The sequence below is a fragment of the Onychostruthus taczanowskii genome, unplaced genomic scaffold (assembly GCF_017590055.1).
Source record: "Onychostruthus taczanowskii isolate IOZ18803 unplaced genomic scaffold, ASM1759005v1 scaffold10, whole genome shotgun sequence".
NCBI lineage: Eukaryota > Metazoa > Chordata > Aves > Passeriformes > Passeridae > Onychostruthus > Onychostruthus taczanowskii.
The window spans coordinates 10,181,271-10,203,788 of record NW_024496526.1 but is presented as its reverse complement, the minus strand read 5'-3'; the positions used below and the strand labels follow the sequence as shown (position 1 = coordinate 10,203,788).

The following is a 22,518-nucleotide window of genomic DNA, read 5'->3' as shown; positions in this document are numbered from 1 at the left end:
CATCCCCTTTGTCCTGAGCCAGTCACTGTTCAGAGAAGCTAATCTTTCATGTTGAAGTACCATCCTGATAAACAGTGTCGTGCTATTAAGTGTTAATTAATATCTGCACTTTAGTTTCCTTCTCTTTTTTTTTACCCTTTTTTTAAAGGAAATTTGTGTTTGCATTTTTGTTTGTGTTTGCAAAGCCCAGTTCCACAGCACACCCAGGGCAGTGAGTTTTATCCAGCTCAATAAAGGGTAGCTATTGCTCAAATAAATGCATTTTAGACTTCTTTGGAGCTCCTCATTTCTGTAAAGGCAGGCTTTTGCTCTTTATTACCTGCATCTAAAGTACTATGGAGTGTGAATTACTGAAATTGAGATTTATGTGCAGCACCTTAGAGTAAAATAAAGCAAGTCAGGATAGAGGGACGTTGTTTGTTGTAGCAACAAAAAGCCAAATAATAAGAGGTAATTTACCATTAGTGTTTCAGTGCAAGATTAGATTATCCTCTTCAATTCATACAGGAATGATTAAGGATTATTTCAATTATTCCATCCTCAGACTATAATTATACCATTTTGGTTGACTGCCCAGAGCAAGCATTCTCCTCAGATTATCTTTTTTGGCCCTAAGTGAAGAGTTTATTATTTAATTTAAAAAATCTAAATTTTGGAAGCAAGATCGGTAATTTGAGTTAAAAAAAAATTAAAAGAACAAATTAGCTATTCTTTCATGTGTAAAAGGTTTGTTTCAAATTAGCCTGCAGCTTTAAACCACGCTGATAATCTTGCTCTTGGCTGAAGTGCAGAAGACAAATAAGGTCATGCAGTGACCACATTTAGCTGTGCTGGCTAAATATTGCCTTGGAGTAGGTAATATTGGGGAAAAAGATGTCTGCATGAGGCTTAGGATATTGCCCAGCAGAGCAGCCTTGTGCTGCTACAGCTGCTCTTAGGATTTGTCAGAGATGCTGACGTTCATGTTGGTCATCAGAAATTTCCTTGGTGGTGCATAAAGGAAAAAAAGCCTGCCAAAGCCAAAAAATTGAAATGGCTGTCTATATTTTTGAATTGAAATGTAGTTGCATTATAAAAAAAAAAGTATTTACAGAGGGAATTAATTTACAAGATTCATTGCAAGATTAGTTTGCAAGATTATTGCACATTTGTCCTTTTTAAAAATTTTTTTTGAATCTTGATGTATCTCTGCTGTGATGATTTTCCATGCCTTTGAACATGTTTTTTCTTCCTGTTTTCTAGAGTTTTATATTTTGGAAAATAACCCTGTGTTGAAAGAAGTTGTTCTTAAGAAAAAGAATCACAAGACTGAAATCAAAATGCTTCACATTGAGGATTACGGTAAATCTGGCAAAATGTTATTTTAGCAAGCCAAAAACTTTGTTTCGATGTTACTGTTTTTCATCTGTGTAACTACCAGCATTTAATGTTTTGCTCTTTTCTTAAAAGAATTCCCTTTACAGTTGTCACTGCCAAAAGACTTCTCGGATCGAAACCAGTATGCCCTTCTGTTAATAATGTAAGTATCCATTTGGAATCACTCAAAATAATAAAAAAAAAGCTCCATAGAAAAGATTTAAATCCGAAATTAGATTTTTGCTTGGTTGGTTGGTTTTTTACCTTTTGTAGGAAAAAAAAAATCTCATGGATTTGAGTTAAGAAATCAAAAGGCTTGCTCTTGGGAAGATTTTGTGACAGGTGCTGTCTCTTGGTTGGTTGGTTTTTTTACCTTTTGTAGGAAAAAAAAATCTCATGGATTTGAGTTGAGAAATCAAAAGGCTTGTTCTTGGGAAGATTTTGTGACAGGCGCTGCCCGGTAGAGACACCTGGGGGTTTTTTTGTGCTAGTCAAACCTGACTGTGCTTTGCTGTACTTTCATGTTTGGGAGGTGTTTCTGACGGTGTAGCTTTGAGTAGTCCTGTGGTGTTTCCTGGACTCTTACTGATCCTGCCCACAGAGCATCTCACTCAGGGCATGTGCTCCTTTTTATCCCTGAGAGAAATGAGTAGGCCTTCCAGAAGGGGCTCAGTTGAGATGCGTAAAGCAAAACTGCTTTTAGCAACTCCAGAATGAAATAAAAGTTACTTTTGATCATCAGTGGTTGAAGGCATGATAGGCATGATCCAAAGTCTGTGGATTTTTGTAGAAAAGCTGCATGGGAGGAGAATGGTATTCCCTGGAAACCTGTGCTGTTCTTTTAAAAGGAGATAGGATGTGTTTCTTGCAGGGGGAGTCAGCCTTTAAGTTGTGTATCTCACATGTGTAGCAGAGGAAAAGAACAGTCATGAGGGTGTTTGAAGCCTACCTGGCAAGAGTGGTGATGGCCAGCTCAGGGCATCACTCCTGTCTCCACCCGAGCTCAGCATGGGTGGAGAAAGCTTTCCTGGACCTACACAGAGCTTCTTCCAGTCCCAGCTGAAAAGAATTGATGTGATTTTCAGTAACAGACATGTAGGAGTGCACTACTAAATTGAGGAAAATGCCACAGCACTGAGCTGTGCCACCTGGAGCAAATCTCCCATCAATGACAGCACAGACCCACCTGTGAGGTGTTTACAGACCTGAGCTGCTGAATGATCCCAAATTCCTCCGCTCAGATCAGATAATAGGACAGAAAGGCACAAACCTCCTTATTTCCAAGCCCAGTTTGTATTTTAAAACTCAGAAATTTCAGTTGTAATTATCTGCAGTTGTGGAAGCTCTGTGCTTTAATTGGCTCACGAACATATTTTTTCTTCTCTTGTGGAGAAACAGGACACATGGATTTTATTTCATCTTTGCAGCATTTCCTGGTATGATCTTGGAGGAATGATTATATTTTAAGCAGCTCTTATACGAGTGCCCAAGGCCAACTGACTCTGTGAGTTGACTCCAGCAGCACTGCAGGGACTTGCAAACACTTGTGCTTATTCCTGCTTCTGACAGCAGGGAAACACGAAGGTGTAAGCGGTGCAATGCTTCCCTTTTCAAGTATGCCAGAAAAATACATAATCTGCCATAAACAGCTGTGGGAAAATACGGGTTTATAAACTCATGTAGAACCTAGAGAAGACAGAAGGGAAAGATCAGAAACCTGACAAGTCCCGGGCCAGAAATCACAGCAAAAGTAAAAAAAAAAAAAGGTAAAGAAAATACTATTTTGAATTGTTTTTCGATATCAAGAGTTGATAGAAGTGAGAACAGCATTGAATCAGGGTCTGAATTTAAACTTACCAAAGTTGTTGGTACCCACTGAGCAAATAATGTGGCCAAGTCATGATGTATGGTTATGTTTTATAATTGTTTGGGGTTTTTTTATGATAGGCTTGTGGGATAAAAAGGAAAATCATCAACTTATGAATACAAATTGTTGTATCTACATTTATATTATGGGGACTTTGGTTCTTTTAGGTCAGATTCTTTGCAATACTGAATTCTCAGTGTTAGCTTTAGCAGGGGTTATTTTTAGAAAACCCTATACACTAGTGAAAGAATGAAACTGAAAATTTTAAATCTGTCCTGGCTCATGTACTGTAGCATGCTTAGTGTCCTCCTCTTCCCTAGAAGAAAAAGAAGTTACATTAAGCTGTATTTCTTCAGTAGCTTTTTACAGACTTAAAGGTAAGGTTGCCAGCAATCCCTTTTTCTATTAAAGAGGTCCCCAAATGAAATATAAAACTGCAAACTGTAACTGAAGTTACGGGAGGTTCCCTTGTGGGATGATTATTTGAGCCTTATAAATTCTGCCTAGCTCTTGAAAAAGAGCTGTTGGATATCTCTGGGTGTATAGGGGGTAATTTCTTGACCCACACAGCTCCAAATTGACATCCTAAGGTTTATTTCTTTATTTTATTTATTTATTTTATGATCAGAAGTACTACTTTCAATAAAAAAAAAAGAAAAGAGAAAAGTATTCAGATCCAAGGAGAACATGTAGCTTTTATAAGGAATGCTGATCAGTTGTGTGGATGATATTTGACTTTTCTGAGTCCCAGAGTGGTTGGGACTGATGGAGAAACATCCTGTTCCTACTGCCAGCAGTGTTAGATGAGAACTGGGGGCTGATAACAAGTGCTGTCTTCTGCACTGTTCAGCTGCCCCTGCTTTCTTTCTTCCATTCTCAGCCATGATATGATTATCATTATATTCCAGCTTTTGAGAAGAAAAACCTTTGAAAATGAGTGCTTATCAATGTCCTTGGTAAGAATGTTGGCTTAATTGTATGTCCATTTTTTTTGGAAAGAAGATTCTATAAAACATCTTGATGCAGGAAAAATGCACTTAGAAATAGAAATCCAGAATATGCAAGAACCGAAAACTGGAGTATTAGCAGAGAAGTGGGGTTTGCTTTCCTGTCTCAGTAGCATAGCACTTTGAAGAGGGAAAGGAGAAAAGAGGGAGGAAGGGAGGCAGGTGATGACTTTATTATGGGGATGATGTTTGGTGTGATCTGTTCTTTGGGGTTTTTTTCAAATCACTGAAAGCTAGTAGCCATTTCAAAGGTGCATGACTGTGAAAAGGCTTCTGTATTCATGCAAGGATGTCTGCAGGTGAATTTGAAATTCCAGCACATGGCCCCCAGATGCCTGAGTGTTTAGGCTGAATCCTGGAATGAAGCTTGAGCAATCTGCTCCTGGTGTGAAACCTGGGAGAGAACTGAGTACAGTTCCATGTAGACATCCTTAAGTTCAGCTTAAGGACCAGGACCTGATTATGCTGTAACCATCAGCATAAAGATTGCATGAGCATTCATCCATTAGCAGCTGCAAAGCAAGCTGCAATACTCAAATAGTAGGTCATTGTATTGCTGTATTAAAATTTATGTCCATCTGGATGGCTGTGCTGTCTAACAGACCTCTTGTAGAAACCAGTTATGTTGGCTGGCACTCCTTTTCTTTCCAGAATTGTGATGAGTAGCCCATAAAATGTTAAATAGACTAAAACACTTTCCTTTCTTCCATTTGTTCTCCTAAACCACTGATAATGTTTCACACTCAGTTTCCTTCTGATGTAATACACACAGTGTAGCTATACATTAGAGAGCTGCACAGCAATTGCCTGAAAAAGTGATTACCATCTCTTTTCTATATAATTAAGATCAAAGTTTAAATTTCAAATCCTTGATTTCCTCATTATGGTTCACCTTACTCATTAAAAAAGTTGGAAGGTACTCTTCTTGGTAACACACAGGAAATGATTAAGTAAAGACTGGCATTTAATCTGGGTAATAAAATCTGGGCTGATAATCATTCTTTATTTTCCTTTATGGTAATTAACCTCATTCCTTCAAATATGTAGATAATGTATCTTAAATATCAGTATCTATTATTTAATGCCATTTAAAGTTGTTGAATATATAAGCTGATATTGTAAAACTGAATCACTGGAAAGATTGCCCTGGAATTTGAGGGGGGAAAAACCCAGCTTCTTCAAAGTAGCAGTGAATTGTCTCTGAGAGGTTTCTGTTTGTTTATTTATTTAATTGTTTTCTTTTATTTTAGTCATAAGCAGGGGTTGGTTTACCTGGTTTTGAACTGATTAAAGTTTTAGGCCTTTCACAAACAGTCAAACCTGTTTATGTCCCCAGTGAATGCACTCTCAGGACTGATAGCAGGATGAGGCAACAGGATTGGAAAGTGAATCTTTTGTGCAGCTTTGAGAACAAGCTATTAAAAGACTATAAGAAATATAGAGAGGCATAATGCAAATATTGAGAAATATATGTCTGCTGTCTCTCTGGAGGACAGCAGCACACCTCAGATACTCAATATCATTTTATAGTGGCAACTGAAGAGTAGAGACCTTTTGGTGCTAATAGGAGTTTTGATATGTACCTCAGTGGAAATAACTTTAAATGCTTATCACAGATTATTTATATGGACATTCTTGAAATAAACCAGCCACTGGAAAATTACTTCCTAAAGCAATGCATCAAACAACCCATCATGCAGGGCTGGACAATATGTAGTGTTTGAACTCTGAGCCCAGCTATGACCTCCAAAAGGAGCTTAAGAAACCAACACTGTCAGTTCTCACCCAGGGAGAAACTTGTTGAGGTTCTGTTTGTTGTTTCTTTTTTATTGGAAGAATTCACTAAGGGTATTACCTTTGATTTAAAACACTTTTTGGTTTTAAGCACTTTCTGGCTTAGAGAAGGGCTTATAACTTCTTATATAGGTTCTTCTCCTATTCCTAAGTGTCTAGAAATATATCTATATCCACCAGATGTATGTATAACCTAGATATAGAACACATATAAATCAAATGTGATCACTGTGTTAGTTTTGTTCTCGTATTTAAAGGGAGGAAAGCAGACTGACTCCCAATATATTCACTTGTGTGGAATGTGTTAATCTGTTGGAAAGTTACCTAGTCAAACGTGGATATTTCTGATGTATTATTGTGGAAAGTTGGAAGAACTTACAAATAATTGTAACTGGTCTGAGGCACCTATTATTGGAAGTAATGATAAATACTTTGTGAAAACATCTGTGTCAATGTGTAGTTCTTCTGAAAACCTTTCTCTATGGTTTTCCCAGAAATGGGAAGTATTGTTCTGCTCCTTATTGCAAATAATAATGATTATATACTTCCTGAATTGTGTGTTTTCTGCAGAGCTCACTTGACAGTATTTCCAGACTCATTGCTTCACAATGTTAGTAATTAGTGTAATCACAACTGAATTGGTTAAGAACACCAAAAAAAAAATGCCCTTAGTTTCTTTTTATAAAGCCAAGAATAAACCTGATGTGCAAGATAATGGTAAATCAAGCATAACATGTTGTGGCTGAGTCTGTAACCAAGTAATCCTGATCTCAGTACATGATATAGCAACTGAATAGATAGGTCTGACTGAATTTGAGAACACACACGTTCATCATACGCTTGCTAATTAACTGAGTGATTACCTTGAAGATGGTCTATGTTATCCACAGCCAAAGCCAGATACTGAATCAGCACATTATTGTATTTATAAGACAGGACTTATTGGAGGATATTTTATCTCTCTTTCCTCCCCAGGGTTTACATAAGTCTATTTGACAAAATAATAATTTCTGTCTTCATCTTTCTTTCACCTTAGACAGGATAGTCCCACAGACCATCCAATTTAATTTCCATACAGCCAGCACAGACATTTTACATTTTAATTTGCATTCCACTGGCAGATGCAGCCCGCATAGAACTATTTTGCATTTTGTACAACTTCATGGTAGCCTGTTCTTTTACTCTGTGTTTATCTTGGGGGAAAATAATAACAAACTTCCCTTTTAAAACTGACATTTTACTTTCTTTGTAAGGAAAATAGTGTATTTGGCTTCAATGGAAAATCTTATTGTTCTTCTAGAAACTGCATTTTCCCATTCTGTTTCACCTTTTGTGCTGTAAACCACCTTTTTTTTTTTTTTGTCATAAAATAGACTTATCACTCCTGCCTGCATCCATTTCTTCATATGAATTTTGATGGAGAAAATGGAATTTTCTCCAGTGTATGCTTTAGTCTTTGTACTCTATTTCAAAAAATCTATTCAAGGATACAATAATACAATTATTTTTGTTTTCTCAGATGACATCCTTCTTAATAGTATTATATATCCTACAAAATGGTAATCAGGGTGCTGAATGAATTTACCTCATTGTGTGTTCAGTGAGACTTTACAAATTCTGCATGAGCCTTCCTAGAACTGAGCTAGCCATTAGTGATTTTGTTTGGGGTTTTTTCCTTCACTTTATTATAAGCAGCACTACCTGCTTTAATTTTCTGTGTCCTTCAGCAAAGTGTATTCAGGTATTGGCAGCACCACAGCTCAATGGTTATAAAGTTAAAGAAATTCTTTTGCTGCAGGGCTTGCAGCCCTAATGGGATGGAATTGATGGAAGTGACAGTAGCTCAGCAGGGTTGCATAACCAAGTGAACTCTGCCACATAGGCTAAATAAAATATCAGAGCTCGGCACAGTGCATCACATTGTCAATAGTCTTCGTTTGTGTCTGGTGTGTTGGTATTTGCAGTGATGAAGCTCCAGGCAGCCAGTTGGTTACAGATAAGTTTCACATTGACTGGGACTCAGTGCTTGTCAACTCTGATAATGTCATCGTAGCTCGATTTGATGGCAGAGGGAGTGGATTTCAAGGCCTCAAGATCCTACAGGAGGTCCATCGATGCTTAGGATCAGTGGAAGTGAAGGACCAAATAGCAGCTGTAGAGTACGTATGTGCAAACTCTTCTTGTCTTTCCCCCTGCCTCCACCTGGATGAATGAGCATTTGGACTAAAACTACCCAGAGTGTTTTATCTGCATTGTTATGTTTGGTTTTTAATGCAGTTGCAAATGTTGAGACTTTAATCCTTCCATTACAAACAGCAAGTAAAAAATCAGAGGTGGTTTGGGGGTTTTCTTTGGGTTGGTGCTTCTCTTTGATAAAACTGTCTTGCTCTGTGCAATCCAAATATGCCACCTGAGCTAATTCATATTTGCCTATATTCTGCAGGTAAATTTCTTGCTGTCCAGATTAACATATAAATGCATTTGTGTTACAATATTTTAGGTGTATACCATAGGATACTGCTCTAATTTACACCACTAGAACTCCATTTGCTTTGTGCAATTACTCCAGAACTCTGTGGTGGAAATGAGAGCATTTTGGCAAATGCCTGTTATTTCTTATTTGCATTATCATTCTTAGACTGATATAATTCTACCAGCTGCAGAAAAGAGTAATTTCTATCTGTGGAGCAGTCGTGTATAGCTTTGACAACACTCCTTATTCAGGGTGCACGTGTCAAAATGGCTCATACCACGGTCTGGCTGGACTTTTTCTGGGGTTTCCCACAGAAGGAAAAATTTTAAGCCAGATATTTTTTCTTCTTTTGAAAGGGGTCAGTGCTTCAACCATTCCATGAATAAGCAGCTGTGTCTGATATTTCCCCTCAGGTTATTCTGTCTTTTCTGTATAAAATTCACCACAGATGATTAATGGCCTTGATGAGAGAGAATTAATTATTTGCATAATTATCTAGATTCAAGAAGTTCCATTCATCTTACCTTCCTTTAGCTGGCACTAGGCACCTGGTCAAAGCCAGACATTTAAGCTCTAGTCATTGGAAAATCCTGGTATTTCTGAGGGATGACCCTCCCCAGAATGAGAGACGTTTCCAACATGTGTAGGAATGCTAAAGGGTATCTCTCTTCTCTCCATTACTCAAAAGCAGATGTAAATGGGTAATTTAGACAGGATGCTTAAATTCAGGTATCTAATTTAGGCGAGATGGGCCAAACACCATCTAACATAAGAAAAAGGAATTAGGAAGCAAATCACATTTCCCAGTGCAGTACTACTTGTATGGATGTCATTTCTTCTTCTACCTGATCTCCATGCAATTCCTTGATGCACAAATAATGTTCTTTACATACTATACTCAAAAAGTAAAATCCATCATTTTACTTTGATAAAATTTAAAGATAAACTTTTTTTTTTCCTTTCAGATCACTTCTGAAACAGCCCTTCATTGATCCTAAGAGACTGGGTATATTTGGAAAGGTAATGCACAAAAATAGCAGGCTATATCATCATGATTCTTTAAGAAAGCACTGTCAGTTCATAAACAAATATATTTATATATTTCCAAAGACAATTTTAGTTATTAATACAGAGAGGAAAAGCCATCCATAGTTTACTGTCTGTTCTATACAGTATTTTTTTCTCAGAACAGGTATTTAAGTCAATAAAATCAGTTTTATGATATAACACTATTTGCATTTCAGAATCTGAAGGAGAAAGTATTTGTTAAAAATTCTGCTTTCCTTAGAAATTTTTAACAGGGACTTGGGTTTTGTGAAAGCTTGTTTGTTTTAGTTTTATATTTGGTCTGCAGTTAAATTGACAATGTTGTCCTATAAAATACAGGTTTTATATCTGAATGTTTTACTGACCCTTGAGCTTAGCTGAGCACCTACCCTGTGGTACTGTCAGCAAGTTCCTTGTTGCACCAGTGAGAAATCTTGCCTTTGCTGTTTTATCAGCTGTGTGTCATTGCCCCTAGCACAAGATACAATGAGGCAAAGGCTCGACTTTTAGTAGCAAATTAAACAGCATTTTACTGATGTCTATTAAAAAGCAGCAATTAGAAACACCCCACAACTGCTGCTTCATCTATGAACCTGCATGTGCAACCTTTTAAATTTGTTACTTTTTTTTTATTATTATTATTAAAAATGAAGCTGTTTTCTGCCTTTGAGCTCAAAGCAGTTACAAACCCTGATCAAGTACCCCCCAGTCATCACTTTTAGGAGCAGCATGTGTTTCTCCACGAAGTGCCTTAGTTCTCACTCTGATGCCAAGTTGCTGCACAGCCTCAGGCAAGTCATTTAACCTGCCTGTCTCAGCCTGTCTGGATGCAGGATGAGGAGAGTGACATTTACCTCCTGCATGGTAGCATTTTGAGGACTGGCTGATGTTTGTGACTGTTATTAACATTTCACATGAACATGACCTTCCTCAAAGATCTGAGCTCCTGCTGCACTCCTTGAGCTAAGAAAGAAACTCTCACTGCAAGCGTTTCACTTGGGTCAAAACCAGTATTTGGGTTGTAAGGGAGCAGCCAGGGATTTTCCAGCTGAGGATGTACAAGCAGGGCCAATTTCATGCACCAGGCGATCGTGGCACACACTTCTATTCAGGTTTTAATGCCTGTTACCAACGTATGTGAAAGTACACAGGCATAGAAGCATCAGTGTTTCTCCATATCCTCTTCCTCTTTCAATACTTTGATTGAAAATACTGTTTCTGGAATAAAATCCCTGAGCAGCCAGAATTGCTTGGTTTTGCCTGCAGAAATTCTTTTCATTGCTACTTGAAAATTCCCACTTGTTTTCTGCCAGAGTTTCTTCAGTATCTTTTTTCCTGAGAGTGATGTGATGAGACAGTTACTGAAGAGCATGCCTGTAACCATAGCTTTACATATCTGCCAAGACCTACCCCCATTTTTCTTTTCTTTCATAAAATGTTATTGATTGCCATGTTCCTGCATTTATTTTCTGAAAGTGGTGTTGAGGAATGAAGAGTGGGAAATTCAATAAGCTTTCAACACTGCTTTGAATTCAGGGAAATTTCCCCTTTCCAAGTTAACCTTTCAGAGTTTTTTTTTTACTGTCAAAAGAAAATAAAACATAAAATTTAAAAGTCAGTTTTATAATTAGCAATAAAAATATATTTAACACCTTCTTAGGGTTAATTCTATTTTTCCTTCACTCTGCTTTAGAGTCGATTAAAAATCTTTTTTAAAGCTCATTTTTTTTGCATCACGTACAAGAACATGATAGGAAAACATGGATTTTTTTTTTATTTGTATGCATTAAATTTGCTGTACTGATGGAAACAGAATATGCACTTTGCTTAAAAATAAGTTGACTTTGTAATGGCTTAGTGCTGATCTCATAAAACTGGACATGTACACTTTCAGGAAGCTCTCTAAGAGGTTTCAGAGCTACACAGAAGTAAAATTCTTGTCGCAACTGATGATGTCAATGAGGCACAAGAGTAACAAGACTGTCCAGAAGGGCAGAGTGGGGAAAATTGCCAGGCAATCTGCCAATGCCCCCTTGCTTATCTCTGTGAGGGGTGCAAGCCTAAGTAATGCCAGATCCAAGGGCCTTCCTGAGCTGTCAGCCAACTGTGGCTCCCTGGACTTTGTGGTTTTATTCATGGAAGTGAAAAGAGAGTTTAAAAATAAGTTACAATTCTATAGCCAATGTCTTTCTAGAAAATGTGGCAATTAGGCTGCAACCCCAGAAACCCAGCAGGTGAGTGAGGCAGCACATGTTCTTGCATCAGGGCATATGGAATAGTAATGTCACTGTGAAATGCTTCTAAGAATTTATAAATAACTCACTCTGTAATGTTTTTGTCCTGGAAAGCCTGGCTGGAAGGAAGGACACAGGCACAAAGGGAAGAAACTCTCAGGAGAATTAAACAAGGTCTTAATGAACACATGGAATAAATAACAAATAACCTGGCAATACCTACCCTTGGATTAAAATTGTGCTGTGGAACTACTGGGCAAGACACAAACAGAATATTAAACAAAAGTAAAAGCAGAGACAAAACCCAGAGGCAGAGAAAAGCTGCTATTCTCTTAAGCTCTTTGAATTATTCAAATTACAGGTGCCCACTCAAAAATTCTGTCTTAGGTGAAATCTACTCCTGCTTGTGAAAAGATCTGGATGGCTCTTAGCCTCCTGGGCTGAAATTTATGTGGGAAAGGAATAACTCAGTTCCCCACACATTTCCTTTGAAAGTCCAGCTCCTATTTGGTATTTTCTTCAGTATGTTCATCCCTTAATATGGATTGATTGCAAAGAACAAGAAACCTCTTTACTTATATTTCTTAAATAAGGTTAAAAGTTTTTCAAATATTACCATTTTTCCACAGAAATAATCTGTTCAATAAATATTTAGACATGAAGAACAGGAGCAGGCAGCATTTGTAAAAGTCCATGAGGAAACTGTAGGCACTTGATGCATAATTTTTTTTGGATCTATTGGTGTTTTGCATTATATTTTCACTGTCATGGGATAATTTTGTCTTCCGGAAGTGTGTTGTGCCAAATACAAAACAACAAAAAACATACCTGAAGAAATACCAATTTTTCAGTACTAATGAAGGGAAAACAGATGGCAAGTAGAGAAATTTGAGGACCCTGTAATATGTGAGTAAATCATTGGTTCCAGGTGCCACATTCAGAATTCCATTTTCTGTGAGTCTAGAATGATTACAGGTGTACAAGTGGATTGCCAGTGTCATTTCAAGGAAGTCTGCAGTTTCAAGTTAAAGCTTTCAAAAAGGTTTCATGACTCTCTGGCATCAGCTTTTCCAGGGGATGTCCAGAGATGGTGAAAAAATGTTCAATACTCATTAACTGCCTAGATTAAAAGTCATGACCAGGTCAATGGGATCTTTATGCCCCCTTAAACTATAAAAATTGTACCACTGGATTAGCACAACAGCTTTTAGCTTTATTCTTGCTAGAATGAAATAAAGGAACGAAAATTTCCATCCCATTGTTAGGGGTATGGTGGCTACATTGCATCGATGATCCTGAAATCCAGCGAGCGGCTCTTCAAGTGTGGAGCTGTGGTGGCACCAATCACAGATATGAAGTTATATGGTGAGTGCTCCCTGCCCTAAACCTGTGTGATACTTTATTCAAAAGACCTTTTTTTCATGGAGCTGCTATTTATTTTAACTAAGGGCAGATATCATAACAATGTTGGTGAGATTTTACCTCAGTGTCTTGGTCTCGTCTTTAAGTGAAAGTAAAATTGACACTGGGACAGTTCACCAAAACCCACAACAGACATGGTCTTATTGACAGCACTGATTTTGCAGTTACCTCCTTTCTTAGGAATCCTTTATGTATATCAGCATGAATCAAATCTTCTATTAGGAATGAATCCTTTATGGTCAGCAGTGAATTCCGTACAATATCAGCCATGTTGTCATTCAGTTACAAAACCAAACCAAAACCAAACTGTAATGGTCTGTTAGACTTTGGGTTTTAGCTTGTGTTTTCTTTTGGGCTTGGGGTTTTTTATTGTTGGTTGGGGTTGGGGTTTTCTTTTGTGGAGAATAAATTTGGATTTTTGGTTGGTTTCCTTTTTTAACTATATAAAAGTGGGTTTAAATGGTACATTCTGTGTCTCTAAATGAACATCTCAACTTCATGGCTTCAATAGTTTTGGACTCTAGGTCAGAAATGATGAATTTTAAAATAGAAATAACTTGGAATTCACAAGGTTTGTTTTGTTGTTTGTTTTTTTTTTTTTTTTTTTAATTTTTACAGCATCAGCTTTTTCAGAAAGATACCTTGGGATTCCATCAAAAGATGAAATTACCTATCAGGTAAATTAGCATAAGAAAGTAACTTTAAATGACCATTTTAGTCTTAAAATGCAATTGAATTACAGCTTTGTGTGTGTTTGTTCACCAGGCATCCAGTGTATTACACAATCTTCATGGTTTAAAAGAAGTGGATTTGCTAATAGTTCATGGGACAGCTGATGGTAAGTATTCACAGATGCAGCTAATTTGGAGTCAGAGCTTCTGATAGGCAGGTGTTCAAGGGCTGATGAGGCACACACCTAGCAAGTACATTTGCAGTTTATTTTCCCCTCTGATAGGATTTTTTTCTTTTGTTTCAACTGTCAATTCTAACTCTGAACTGGTTTTCAGAAAGGATGCTTTTCTTTGCTGAGAATTTGCACCTTTTAGGTGCTGTATGTTTTAATTTGCTTAAATCTTGTGGACCACTGTGATGCTAGTGAAAGGTATTACATGAATTGTTAATAGCACAACATACATTTTTAATGTTGTCTTAAATTCATACAAATTCTGCAGAACTATCAGTACAGCTGGTGAAGTACATTACCAAATGGGAAGTTAATCTTTTCATCTAAGTAATTACAAGGTACTTGCAAACCTTCTGAAGCTACACAGAACCTTTTAATAGCACCAACACTTTTAGTAGTAGATTAAGACAGAGAATGAGTAATACAGGGTAAGTTCTAGCACTTTAGATGGAATCATAAGACGTATGAATTGAGATAATTTTTAATTGCTGATTTCACTGCAGTGTATTCTTCTGAACTTTCTTAACTGATGTCTAAAGAATGAGCTTTGATGCAGGCACAAATTACAGTGATGCAAACAGCTGCTCTGTACAGACTGACATGCCTGCTTCTTTCCCAGCATTTTCTGGTGGATGTGGGATAATACAAGGTTTCATACTCAGTCTGAAGGGATAAGTGCCTCTCAGTGGCAAGGGCCGAGGTGACAGTGCCCACACACAGCTGGCACAGTGCCAGCCCATCATCCCTGACTTGCCAAACCCATGTTATGGATCCAAAGTGCAACCAGAGGGGTGCAGACCCTGTCCAGAGCTTCCCCCATAGCACAGGAGGGAGGGTTGAAAATAAACTGGGTGACTGAGGAGGCATGGGGGGCTCAGGCTTTACTGATTGCAACAGGCAGCAGCAATTTCTGCCCCTCTGAACCGAGCTGGAGGGAACTGGGACTTTGATGATGTCTGAGCCATGCAGGGTGCTCTGCCCTGGTAGTCTGATTGTCTGCTGCCCCTGCTCAATATCACATCCAGTGACACACTGCCCAGCCCACTTGCACCCTAAACTCTGCAGGGTTAGACATGGTAATTATGGCTTTGCCACACAAAGATCAGGTTACTGATAGGTTCCAGGAAGTCCATTACCTAAAGAGTGGGGTGTAATGACCCCGTGCAAGCAATACAAAATGCAGTGTGCTTTCTTTCAAGCAAATCAGAAGGTGCCATTATTTTTAAACAGAATGGTTTTACACATCTCTGAGCTATCACAGTATGTGTAAATCAAGGGTAAAGAGAGGAGTCCTCACTAAATTAAAAGTGTGGTTTCCCCTGGGGCTTCCAGCTCCTTCTCCAAAACCTCTGCTGTAACACCCTGTATCCTGTTGCTGGTGGGGCTGGCCTTAGAAATAGCTTCAGATCCAGTAATTACAGAGCCTGGAAATGTTTTCAGCCAAAGCTATGTAACAGGTAAGTATTTCATATTACTGTAGCCGTTTCTAATAATATCAAATGTTTTCTTGCAGCTAAAGTTCACTTCCAGCATTCAGCAGAACTAATTAAGCGTCTAATAAAAGCTGGGGCTAATTACACTATGCAGGTATGTGCACCTGTGACTTTTCCTATAAACAAAGTTGAACATTTAACCTCCTCTTGCTATTTCTTTGCTGCAAAGGACCCTCTCTACCACAACTCAGTGCTATTACCTCAATTTGCAGTTAGAACTCTGTTTAATACCATTTTTCTCACTGTTTGTATGGATGTCAGGAGCTGTATCATCTTGTTGTTCTCCTGGGCTCTCTCGTCTTTCTTTTTTTCTCTGTTTATCCTACAATGCAATACAAAGTGCTCTGGAATCATGGGCACTCTTTGTAACATGGAGATGTCTCTACTTTGGGTTCCTTTTTACCTAAAAAGATATTTGGTCACATGAGAGTGATTTCCCTATATTGTCACAACAGAGCCTCTGTCAAGGCACGGGCTTGCATGGGACCCACCTGGAGCACGTGGATGCTGCTGGCAGAGGTTTTTGGTTGAATCAGTCTCTCCAAATACTCCTGATGCTTGTTGGCCATTGCAAACCTCGACCTTGCTGGGATGAGGGTGATCTGTAGCTTGCACTGGAGTGTGAGCTCGTGTCAGGGAGGAGGTGGCAGGAAGGAGGTTGGTGGCACCTGGGGAAGGAAAAAGGACTTGAAGTGTAGAATCTGCTCCTGCTGCCTGTGTGTTTTCAGCTGAGATGATTGAAGGCCTGTGGAAAGAGGAAGCAGGAATATAGAGTTCTCCCAGAAGAGCCCCGTTGAGCTGCTCTCATGTAACCTTGTGATAACCTGGGTTTGAGGAGGCAGCTGAAGCTTTTTGCCTCAGGCCTCCTCAGGTCTCTTGTCTTGTGGCCTGGATTTCTTCATTCAGCCTGCAAATCTTTTGTTTAGCCTCACCTGGGAGAAATTCACAGTGGTATTTTTTTTAAGAGATAACACGCCCACATCCACCCAATGAGGGAGAGAAGATGGGCTTTGGACCAGACAGGAAGATAGTTAAGATATGAATAAAAAGGGTTTTTGCCAAAATCTTAGAAGCTGAAATATCGAGAGGTCCCTAAAAGCATGAGGTAATTAATCCTCGTGGATGTTAATGGGATTTGGATGCCTAGGCACTATTGAAATTGCCAGCTAAAGTAAACTGTTGTAAGCACAATGGTTGAGAATATAAATTTTTTTCAATTCTGCAGATCCCACTGCAGTGGTTGTTTTATGTAAGTTCAAATTCCAAGAGAATGAGTCTTACTTTGGGTTTTATTAGCTTTCCTTGATGCCATAAAACTAATGCTATCATCCTGTTGTCATCTAAAACATGTTGAAGATCAGAGAAAGAAAATTAGAGCCCTAAATATTTCGAAAGCCTTTAAAAGCTATTTACTTTTTTTCCTTTCTCCTCTGCCAGATCTATCCGGATGAAGGTCATAACATTGCTTCTGAGAAAAGCAAATATCACCTTTACAGCACAATCCTTGGGTTTTTTAGTGCTTGTTTAAAGGAGGAGACACCAATTTTACCACAGGAACCTGAAGAGGATGAATAAGGAAGCCTATTTGTGTAGTACTGAAGGGGACTTACTCTGCGGTTCAATAAAACCTTAAATAAAAGTGACTGTAAGATTGCAGATTCTGCAGAAGCTCAAGGGCAGCTAAAGGGTACCACAGTGGAACAGCACATTTACAGACAATGAGCTAATAAACTGGAATTCAACTACAAAGCCCAAACATATTACCAAGGGACAAAACCTTTACCTTTGTGGAAGGTCAACTGTTGGTTACAGTTTCCTGGAAGAACTTAGTTTTGCATAAGTGTAGGGTTAGTGCATGTTTGTTATGTTAATCCTCACTGTTGGTTCTGTAAGTGGTTGCTTGTTTTTTGGTTTTGGTTTTGTTTTTCTTTTTTTAATTTAAATGCACATCTTTGTTCATCTTTGCATAAGGCACAACCTAGCATAAGTATTATGGCCACTAATATTCTAAAAGGTGAACTGCAATCTAACACTGCAATGTTACAATAAGTGCAATTTTTCTGCTGTCTATTACACATAAGAAACCACAGAGATAATAAAGGGCACGGTATTTTTTCTAGTTTCTGCTCAAAGGGGATATTGTCTAGTGCATCATATAATGTGGTTATTGAAAATTATTTCCCCCACACAATTTAAGAATTTACAATTATTACTGTACCTATTAGTAACCAATAAGGGACTTTGGTGGTGTGCTCTTGTTCTTTATGTATATATCCAGGAATCCCTAAGCAGAAAAAAATTCTGAGCTTGAAGAAATTTTTTCAAAATGTAATTGACAGCTGTATTTGAAACAATTGAAATCATTCCCCAGTCCAAAATGTATCTATTGTTTCCTTAAAATATGTTTGAGTTGTGTTTTGGTATTGTTTATAGTAGTTAATAGTTTGCTGGTTACACTCTAATTTTAGAATATGCTACTTTGTCACATGTAAATTAGATACATAAATATTAAATTATAGTTTCAGATAAAGAAAGTTTATTAACAATGTATAATGCCATTGAGTAATACTTTACTCCTCAAATGAAGACGTATTTTGTACAGTGCATCTTCCTTTCCTCCCGTCTGCTCTCAGATGTAATTCTGATGTTCATCGAGGTGGTGATGTAGCTCGAACACACCTTTAGTTCTATTCCAAGGCTGCTCATTCAATCTCTTGCAAGAAGATTTAGCTTCAACAGCATCACAGAGGAATGAAATGTTTTTCATTCAAGGCAAAGGAAGATCTGACAGGCTAGATTTTATTATTTATTCAGAGGGTGAGCCCCTCGTGCATCCATTTATTTGCCAGGGTGAAGTGCAGCAATAGAAATTGGAACTATGAAATAAACAAGGTAGCCAGGTTGGGTCTGCAGAATATTAACTCTGGTCGTGGAAACCAAGTGCAGTGTTGGTTTAATTTGAGATATCTTCCTGAAGGTATGTGAAAACTCCTGACAGATGCTGTGCCACTTATAGGGTAATAGCTGTAGTTTTCTTATTTCTGGATATGTTCCAAAAACTTTCCTATCTAATTAAGGTTTAATTTCTTGCAAGACTAAAAAGAAAGTAATTTTTGAAGGTAAATATGCTATTTAAGATGTAACGTTCTGCATATTTTATGACAATGGGAATTGTTTTTAATGTAATGAAAAATCACCTGAAGCTTTTTTACTCATCACTTCCTTCTGGAATATTTTCTTTCACTGTTAGGATTTTTTTTATGATGCAAATAATTAATTTGTCTGAAAGGCGTGGTTTTATGGAACACTGAAAAAGTCTCTTGTCTTTTAATGTTTAGTAATTCTCTCCTTTTGTTAGCAATGTTCAACTATTTTTTAATTAGTTTAATACAATTTTAATGTGCAATAATATCTTGTTTGGGTCCCAGTGTCACCACAAAGCTTGGCTTTGCTTTGTGGCATTTATAGGACATATGGAGTACATATGTATAGTGTACGTAGGGTATAATTTATGGGGGCTACAATGTGCACTACAGTAAGATCACACAAAACAACAACAAAAAATTAAGAGCAGGATTCAAACAAGGTTTTGCAAATCCTCTTTTCTATGGAAGAGCGTCGTTTTCAAGTCCTCTCTTGGCTGGGATTGCTGCTTTGTGATTTTATAAATGACACCCGTCACTTAATAAACGCTCACCTGACAACGCTCCTGCTTCTCCTCACCAGACATGCTCAATGAGCTCCTCACCCAGCTGAGTCCACTGGGCTTTTCCCCAGTTTGAGCCAAATGCACATGAAGGAAGCACAGGCTGTGGGTGCGTGCTGAGCCTGGACTCGGCGTGCGGAGGATTTGGGAAAAGGCCAATTCCCCCAAATGTGCTGGTGTTCCTCTGCAAAGCAGACACTCCGTGCTCATGCTTGCCATGTGTCACAGTTAGTTGGGTTTAGTTACCTGCAAAAGGAATGCCTGTGTCTCAGCAGTGCTCTGGAAATGTTATCCCAGATCTTTGCATCCCGCACCGTTTCCTCCTTTCCCTCTAGCTCTGTCTCAGGCCCCCATTCCCAACTCATTCTACCCCAACATCCCACCTCCAGCTTTTCCAACTTTGAACGTCTCATAGGACATGGCCTTCTCTAGGAATGCCTTTGGCAAGACTGATACATTTTAAAAACCTGTTATCTGAAATCTGGGTGGAAATGTGGTATGCTTTTAATGTTTTCAAGGTTTCTCACACTGTCTTACAAATACAGGTATTTTTATGTAATTGTGGACACAAGGGTGAGCATCAGACACAAATTAATTGCTTTTATTGATTTTTTTTGCATGAGTTGAACTCAGATATTGCAAAAGTGTTTGCCAGATGCAGGCTCTGCTAGTTAAACTGAAGAATTTAGTGTAGGATGTCCCTTTACTTTTGCTGACCTGCTGAAATAATCCTTCCACTTGCAACACAACTGAACAGTGTTACCTATCAGATTCTACATCATAACTAATGGCAATCATTAATTACTCCAGGTGATCTACAGTAGAGTAAGAGTTAGTAAACATTGCACTGAAAAAGCACAAGTGTTGACTTTTTGTAGCTTACCTGCTGTCAAGCACCATGATGACATTTTAAGTCTGAAAAATTGCTGTTTGATTCAGCTGTCCTTAAAATATGACACATACTAGAATAGACCTTTCTATGGAAACCTAAGGAATCAGCATATCCGTTTACTCCTTGCTAGAGCTTATCTTTACCTTCTTGATTTCCTCGCTCCTTTTTCTGCTACTACAACTTGCAAAATCTATGAAACCTGTAGGTCATATTGAAATTTCAATTATATTACAAAACCAGGCATAACTGCATGTCAATTGGAATACTTTCCCCAGATTGTTGAGTGCAAAGAGAGGCTGATTATTTTTTAAATTAATTTATTTAATCTTCTGGCAGCAAGGATGGAATTATTTATGACCTGGTTCTATCAACGTCTGCTGTGATTTGCTATAACCAACTGCTCTTTGTCGCTCAGTTTTTGGCATATGCAGATTTTTCTTTGTGGCTGAAAGTGAAGATGATTGTTCTCTCAGCTCTGGCACTTGGAGTATGGAGTCAGTTAGATTCATTTAATTGAGAAATTGCACCTTTTAAGGCAGAAGAGCTTTTATTTGATCTGAAGCCAAAGATTCTCCTTGGAAACTTGGAATATTGAGTGTTGACTCCTTTAATAAAATGCAGAGGATACGAGGTGTGACCTCGTATCCCTCCTCACAGGTTTATTAGACTTCACAGAAGAAACAAGAGAGGAAGACAACCTAGAGATCCTGAATACCACTTTTTTTTTTTTTTTTTTTTCTGCACAGTTTAAAAGTACACAGGCAAGGTGCAGTGGTCCTGGTGTTTTTATATTTACTGCAAGCAACTCATCCTGGCAAGTCAGTTGCCTCCAGGGAAGGAAGAACCTCACTGGTATTGATTACTGATACATCTTCTGCACTTCTTCAGTGGCATTAAGATTCCTTCTCTTTATCCTCTGGATGATTTCAAGAGTGCTGCAGAGAATGGGGAGCTCCTGGGATGTGGCTAAGGAAAGTCACAACTTCCCAGGCACCTGAATTTTTGAAAAGGAAAGGAAGAATTTAATTAAACTTCTGTCTGTTGAATTTCAGACATGGAAGTGAAGAAGGAGCCCGTCTTCAAGGAGGTAGGTGCATGACAAGTGTTAGTGATTCTCTCACTGGGGGGTAAAACTACAGGCATCTTACAAATGCAGCACCTAAATGTGCAGAGGTGAGTAAAATATTTGTTTTCCAATGTCTGCAGATTACAGTGTTGTTGGATTGGGTATTTGGATAGAATTAAGGAAATTAAACCACCTGAGTGTATGCAGTCCAAAGTTTCCATTAAACTCAGAACCAGACCTCTTTCCTGTATAATTAATTCAGAAATCCAATATCCTATTTTATCTGAGTGGAACATAACAACAAAATTGATTTAATAATGCCTATACTCCATTTGAGGACACAAATTGTGTGTGTGTGTGTGTGTGTATATACACAATTATTTTTAATTAAAATATCCTATAAAAAAAAAAAAAAAAAGAAAAAACAAAAAAAGAAAACTTCTGATTGATGAAACCATCAGAGGGTTGGTAGGGAGATACATAGGAAGTATTTCCCTAAGAAAATTGATGTTTTCTGCTGTAACATATTTTGAGTCCTGAGTGAGCTGAGAGTGCAGCTCTCCAGGGTGCTTCTGTAGGAATTTAGATGTTGATGTCCCAAGGCTGGTGTGGGGAGCAGGTTCCTGTTCAGGCAGGTGTTCCCATCCCCCAGGCAGTGCAGAACATTCACAGCTCTCTGTGGAGGGGGGGTCATAATCCAAGAGTTTAGTCCATCAAAGAACACAAATGATGGGAAAATGTGTGAAATTGTTGCCTTGGGAAGAGGAAGAATATTGTTATAAATGACAGAGCAATATGGGCATCTTGCTGTTCTCCAGTTTGTCTGAGGTGAGGGTGGGACCTTGGCCAGGGCGCTTGGTGACCAGCTCCACACACCCAGCTGACGGAGCAGCTGGCAGCAATTACAGCTCCAGCAGGTCCTGGGAGTGCTCCAGTTTCCCTGTGGAAGAAAAAGGGAAGGGCATATCGTGCGTGGACAGAATATCTTGTGCCTGGTAATGCTGCAGAAGAGCTCTTTTAATAGAATGATGCCTCCAAAACCCTAATGGAGAGCAGCACGTGCCTGAAGAAGTGCTCTGGTTTGTTCCACCCCTCAGCTCCTTCCTGGCACGTACATCTGACAAATAAAAGAGTGTGTTGAGTCCAGTCTTAAGGGTCTCAGCACCATTAGGAGAGGGTGAAGAAAGAAAAGTGTTCTGGGAAGACAAGCACGGAGACACTTTATTGCAATATGTTGCTCTATACAGAGCTGTCACT

General features: G+C 38.4%; 1 protein-coding gene across 1 annotated transcript in view; it reads left to right on the top strand.

Moving 5' to 3' along the window:
- The window catches only part of DPP10 (dipeptidyl peptidase like 10), a 244,744-nt gene extending 226,599 nt beyond the window's left edge, over positions 1 to 18,145 (top strand). Inside the window, exons 18-26 of the mRNA XM_041405727.1 lie at positions 1,243 to 1,341; positions 1,450 to 1,519; positions 7,989 to 8,183; positions 9,463 to 9,517; positions 13,044 to 13,143; positions 13,819 to 13,877; positions 13,966 to 14,038; positions 15,618 to 15,691; positions 17,035 to 18,145. Coding sequence (XP_041261661.1) covers positions 1,243 to 1,341; positions 1,450 to 1,519; positions 7,989 to 8,183; positions 9,463 to 9,517; positions 13,044 to 13,143; positions 13,819 to 13,877; positions 13,966 to 14,038; positions 15,618 to 15,691; positions 17,035 to 17,172 — 863 coding nt within the window. The 3' untranslated portion in view covers positions 17,173 to 18,145. The remainder of the gene's footprint in view (positions 1 to 1,242; positions 1,342 to 1,449; positions 1,520 to 7,988; positions 8,184 to 9,462; positions 9,518 to 13,043; positions 13,144 to 13,818; positions 13,878 to 13,965; positions 14,039 to 15,617; positions 15,692 to 17,034) is intronic.
- The last annotated feature ends 4,373 nt before the right edge of the window (positions 18,146 to 22,518 follow it).